The sequence below is a fragment of the Rhinopithecus bieti genome, unplaced genomic scaffold (genome assembly GCF_001698545.2).
Source record: "Rhinopithecus bieti isolate Rb0 unplaced genomic scaffold, ASM169854v2 scaffold_39857, whole genome shotgun sequence".
NCBI classification, from domain to species: Eukaryota; Metazoa; Chordata; class Mammalia; order Primates; family Cercopithecidae; genus Rhinopithecus; species Rhinopithecus bieti.
Genome location: NW_016816641.1, coordinates 462,765 through 468,834, shown reverse-complemented (window position 1 = coordinate 468,834; position 6,070 = coordinate 462,765). Strand labels below are relative to the sequence as shown.

General features: G+C 46.3%; 1 protein-coding gene across 7 annotated transcripts in view; it reads left to right on the top strand.

The window, feature by feature from the left end:
- CRTC3 (CREB regulated transcription coactivator 3) overlaps window positions 1-6,070 on the top strand; it is a 122,758-nt gene that overhangs the window by 96,971 nt on the left and 19,717 nt on the right. For all 7 annotated transcript variants that reach the window (XM_017855003.1, XM_017855002.1, XM_017854999.1 and 4 more), the window contains one exon: window positions 1,515-1,564. In XM_017855003.1, the coding sequence (XP_017710492.1) occupies window positions 1,515-1,564 (50 nt within the window). The remainder of the gene's footprint in view (window positions 1-1,514; window positions 1,565-6,070) is intronic.

Here is a 6,070-nt window from a genome sequence, read left to right as displayed (position 1 = left end):
ACCTGCTAAGTCCCCGTTTCTTACTTGTTTTGCGAAAAGGTCTGAAACCTCGTTGTAAGTCATAGGCAGATTTTTCTGTTTTTTAGCCAGCACTTTATACCAGTCTCCAGCTTCCGTCCAGAATTACTGGTATACCAGATAGCCCTTTTTAAATCAAGGGCATTTGACCTGAGTCCTCCAAGTCAGTTGACAAGTCATCTGTTTTACTATGATTTCCATGCGCCTTTGAGCATTTGTATCTAAAGTTGTGCTAGCTGACCTCCACCTCGGCTCTCTGTACACCTCACCCACTGTGGAAGAAAGGGAGGTCCCACGGTTCTTGCCTTGGTCTTTCTTCCCAGAGGGAAGCTGTGTTGACTTTGAAAGAAAACAGTTAATCTGTTCCAGCCCTTAAGGATGCTCTATTGCAATTGCTTGTATTGCCTGTGTACTTAACTATCCCCACCTATTTAGGATCCCTTTGGCCCAGTTCCATTTTCTTCCGCCAAGTCTACCAGAGTCACCATTAGCATTACAGTTGTCTTAAAAGGTTTTTTGTAAAAGCAAGATGTATTTGATGTTTAACCATTTGGGAAGTAAAAAAGAGATGTGATTTAAAATTCACATATTTAAACACAGGAGAAGCAACCACACTATGTCTTTTGGCTGTGAGAGGCACATGTGGTTGTGGAGGTTTTTATCAGGGACAACTACATCTTCTCCACCAAAGAGGGCAGTGGTATGCCCTCCTCCCTGAGTACCAGGGACTGGTCTCTGGAAAGAGATGTTCATCTCCCTTGGTTCTTGTGGATTTGTAGTACTCATTCCTGTCCAGCTGGAGCTTATATTCTAGTTGAAATATCTTATTTTCTTCTGACATTCATTTCTTTTTTCACCCTGTTTTTTTCTTTTATGTATTTCATTTCCTCTCAAGCCAATTGGAAAAGAAATGTTTATTTAAGAGCTCTACGTCGGCCAGACGCAGTGGCTCACACCTGTAATCCCAGCACTTTGGGAGGCCGAGGCAGGTGGATCACCTGAGGTTGGGAGTTTGAGACCAGCCTGTCCAACATGGTGAAACCCCATCTCTACTAAAAATACAAAAATTAGCCGAGTGTGGTGGTGTGTGCCTGTAATCCCAGCTACTCAGGAGGCTGAGGCAGGAGAATCGCTTGAACCCAGGAAGCAGAGACTGCAGTTAGCCAAGATAACACCACTGCACTCCAGCCTAGACAACAACGAAAACTCCATAAAAAGCTCTATGTGTAAAACATTGGCCTTTTAATATTAATCCAGAAGGTAAATTGATAAGGCATCAAATTAAGAAAATATATTAATATTATGCCTCCCTTAGGCCTGGAAGTTAGTTTAAAAAAGTCTTGCCAAAACCTAAAAGTCTGCTCTGTGAGGACGCTGCTGACACGCGAACTCTCACTTGCGCCCAATAGAGCCTCAAGATCCTTACGAAGACACTTTTCAAAAACTTGAATTTGGCTTTACAGTAAGTAAGACCAGCTTTCGTTGTCTCTTCTCAGATTCAATCCCTGTCAGGACGCCCTCGATCCTGTGATGTTGGAGGTGGCAAGTAAGTAATATTCTTTCTGTTCATGTTTCAGGGACTATCTTGAAGGTTTTTCCCAAAAGGCAAGTCTCACTGCTTTGTTACAGAACTCTCAGAAACGTAACTTGCTACGTATAAATTGAAAGTCAACTGCATTTTCATAAAAACAGCCACTCTCTTTTGATACTCATATTTCATCTGTTTAAGGTAATTAAATTACATAACTATAATAACAAATAAAACTGACATAAGTATGTTTGAGAATCACACAACTGACTCTTGGTAAATACACAACTCTCCGAGTAGAAGCAGCGTCAGAAGCACAAATGTGCGGGAATCAAGAGGAGCCTACCAGCCCTGAGCTGTGGCAGGCTGTGGGCATCGGTGGCATCTTGGCCAGAGGAAAAGGGAAGCAGCAGTTCACCTGGCAGCTTGGTGGCACAGAAGTTAATTAAAAGAGTTTCTGTGAGTGTACTTAATGTCACTGAACTGTACACATAGAAATGGTTAAAATGGTAAATTTTATGGTATATTTATTTTACCACAATTTAAAAACATAAATGGAAGATGAATATATTTTCCATATGCAGTACAAAAAAGTTTCTATGAAGCAATTTGTTAGTGGATTTAATAGTATGCAACTTCACTCCCTAAAAGGTTTGAGACAACTTACAAAAATATATATAGTACAAGCAAATGAAAAAGGAAGTTCATGAGGAAGTTGAGTCTAAAAGAGAACGAGGAGATGAAAGAGAGAATGAGGCCCTTGCCTTAACAGAAACTGCCTTGGGAGGGCCGGCTGGTGTGCCACGTGGGATGGTACAGACAGCTGCTGGGGAGTTTCACAGAGAGGACCCCTTGGAACTCGATGGGCTGTGTCCTGAGATAGCCCAGAGAAGGCTTCCTGGGGATGTTTATCATAGCGTCCGTGAGAGCAGTCCCACCACTTGGAACCGAAGCCAATTCAGAACCAGCAAGGCTGCAGGGCCAAAATAATGTGGTTTGGAAATGGGATTCTTGCATGATTTGACTTAGTACATACAATCACCAGTGGGTCAGTGGGTGAACTAAATCCACTTCAAGCAATCATTGAATATGATTTCCCCCAACAGAGCTTCCTGTGAGTATATCACAGCAGCGCATTCAACGCACTCCCTACTGAGTACCTGGAGCTCAGACATTCTTTTTGGCAGGTTAAACATAAACTCAGGTAATCTGCTGAGCTGCGCCACGGGTTGATGTTCGCTTCAGAAAGTGGGAAAGCCTGCCAGGACACATGCCCAACAAAAGACGGGCTGCCGAGGGGTGCAGGACATTCCTATGGAAGGGGCAAGATTTTCCTCAAGGGAGTCTCCCTCAACCTAGTCCGGTTCAGGGGCTTCCTGGTAAAATGGAAATTTGAAAAAAATATATATATATATTTTCCTCAAGAATCAATTTTGGCTTAACCATCAGATAACCTTCAGGCTCTGAAAGCCTACATTATAGAATTGAGCTGTAGTACTTTAGCCCTCAAGAGGTTGGTTTTTTGTTTTTTTATTTTTTTTGTTTGTATTTATTTATTTATTTGAGATGGAGTATGGCTCTATCGCTCAGGCTGGAGTGCAGTGGCATGCTCTTGGCTCACTGCAACCTCCGCCTCCCAGGTTTAAGTGATTCTCCTACCTCAGCCTCCTAAGTAGCTGGAATTACAGACGTGCACCACCATACCCAGCTAATTTTTTTATATATAGTAGAGACAGGGTTTCATCATATTGGCCAGGCTGGTCTTGAACTCATGACCTCAGGTGATCCACCCACCTCGGCCTCCCAAAGTGCTAGGATTACGGGCGTGAGCCACCACGCCCAGCCTGTTTTGTTTTTACAGATAGGGTCTTGCTATGTTGGCCAGGTCAGTCTTGAACTCCTGGCCTCAGGTGATGCTCTCAAAGGACCACTTGCCTTGGCCTCCCAAAGCACTGGGATTACAGGTGAGCCACCATGCCTGGCCAACCCGGAGAGTTTTAAAGCAGGTGTTTTTTAGGTGGAGAAAGTTGCTTTCTTGCTCTTATGTTACAGATAGAATTCCATTCAGTGACTCCTAGTCATGCACATATTTATTGACCCCCTAATTCTTGGCACTGGGTAAAACAATGAACAAAACAGATCAAGTTCCTGCTTTTGAGGAGTTAATAATCTAGTAGAGCAAGATGGGCAGAAACAAGCAAAGCACGGCGAAAGTCAGGTGTGGGTAAATGCACTGAAGGAGACACAACTGTAGCAGGTGGACAGGCAGCCACCGGCAGTCGTTGAGGAAACCTTTCTGATAGTGTGAGGCGACGCGGAGGGGGCTGCAGGCAGCAGGAACAGCAAATGCAAAGACCCCAAGGCAGGAGTGGGCCTGGAGCTCATGGAGGCTTGTATTGCTTGGATCTGCACAGAGAAGATGGGAGTCGTTAGAGGGTCTTGAACCCGGGGGCGCATTACTTTCCTTAGATCAGTGGTGACTCTTTTAGGTAGTAACTATATTTGGAAAGGAACCCACCTGTATTTCTCCCAGCTGCAGAGGAACTGTGTGAACATTATTAATGACCTGGTTCACAGTGGTCACATTTTTTCCATCCTTGCTCTGTGCCGTTGGACGCTTCTCCCTGCCGCGCCGCTGCTCTCTCTGCCTTCACTCCCACCTGATCACCCATGGATCTTTCTTCTCAGTCAGAAAGCCCATCTGCTCTCACGCTGAGGACTCTGAGGTCTCAATTTTATTTTTCTAGTCCTTGACCTTTAACCCTATAAACAGTTCCATACTTCCAGCCATCTAAAAGACAAAATTCAGGCCGGGCGCAGTGGCTCATGCCTGTAATCCCAGCACTTTGGGAGACTGAGGCAGGCCGATCACTTGAGGTCAGGAGTTTGAGACCAGCCTGGCCAACATGGCAAAACCCTGTCTCTACTAAAAATACACAAATTTGCTGGGTATGGTAGTGCACACCTGTAATCCCAGCTACTCTGGAGGCTGAGGCAGGAGAATTGTTTGAACCTGGGAGGCAGAGGTTGCAGTGAGCCAAGATCGCACCACTGCACTCTAGCCTAGGCGACACAGCAAGACTGTGTCTCAAAAAAACACAAAATAAAATAAAAAGACAAAATTTATATTCAGTTTTTCTACAACCAAAATGATCCTTCTTCCTCACCATCCGGTTGGACACCTCTCCTGCTGCCTCATTTCTTTCCAAGACTCCACAGTTCGCCCAGTCATACTTTTACCAAGAAAAGTGAGGCGAGGCTGGCAGGAGTGCGTGCTCATCTCTCTTCTGCCACTGATTCCCCCAACACCACCCTCCTCTAGTCTAGGGACACAGGGGTCCCTCCTAATCAGGCTGGCCACTTTACCACTCCCTAGTCCTCCTCCTACTGGATTTGCGGAGGCCTTTCTCTGCTAATTAACTTTCCCTCATTTCCAGAATTCTCAGTCATGCTTTTTGAAAGCATATTTACTCTCGAGTGTTCCTTACTGCTTACCCATCCTCGACCCACCATGCCCTGGCTTCCACATCTGCTGTTCAATGGAACCTTGAGAATGTCAGTTGCCTCCTGTACATAAATGAGAAATATCCCTGCTGCATCCCTGCATGTCTTCCTAGTCAGCAAAAACTCAAAGCCAAAACAGAATTCATGATCTCATCCATACCCCTGCCCTCATTCCTGGTCTGCTCACATCTTCAGTGTCCCCTGTCTGAACTGGGGGGCTCCACCAGTCCCCAGGCCAAAGGCCCCAGAGTTGTTCTTGAGTTCTACTTCCCTGTCTCTAGAGTCCACCCTGCCTCTCTGTCCCTGTGCTTATGGCCTCCTGCTGGACCGTTCAGCAGCATCACAGTGTGCCTCTCCACCTCCAGGTCTGCTCCTTGCACCCCAGGACCCCTTCCCCAAGTCTGTTAGCTGTGCTGTCCTAAGAAAAGCTGATACCTCTCTCCCCAACACTGCCCACCCTGCTTCCAGCCTTCCACTGGCGTTGTGTCGTCCTCTCATCAGTGCCAGCCTCGGGTGCTCTCTGCCTGCTTTTCCAGTTCCATCTCCACCACTAATGAGCCCTCCTAAACCCCACCCTCCCATGGTCTGAATCCTCACAGTTCTGAGGGCACACCGTGTGATCTCACACCTCCCTGCTTTTGCCCATGCTGTGAACTTGCCTGAAATCTTTTTCCTGACTAGATCACCTGAATTCTTTAGCCTTTAAACTCAGCTCAGATGTCCTCCAAAGAAGCCTCCTCAGGTCAGCTGGGCTTCCCTCCATATGGCCTCCCTCCAGGCTGTATCACTGCACTACTGAATTGTATTATGTTGCCAGTTATGTTCCTTATGGCTCAGTCTCTTGAAGCCCAGATGCCAGTGACTGGCCCCTGGGAGGTGCTCTGCTGATGCATGCAGGAGGGAATGAAGTGTCCTCAGTGGAATTCATAACTTCCCTCTGCTCCTGGCTGGTGGCACCTTCTCCTGCATTCTCCTCTGCTTCACCCTCACTGCTCTTTTCCTAGGTCACCCCTGGACCAC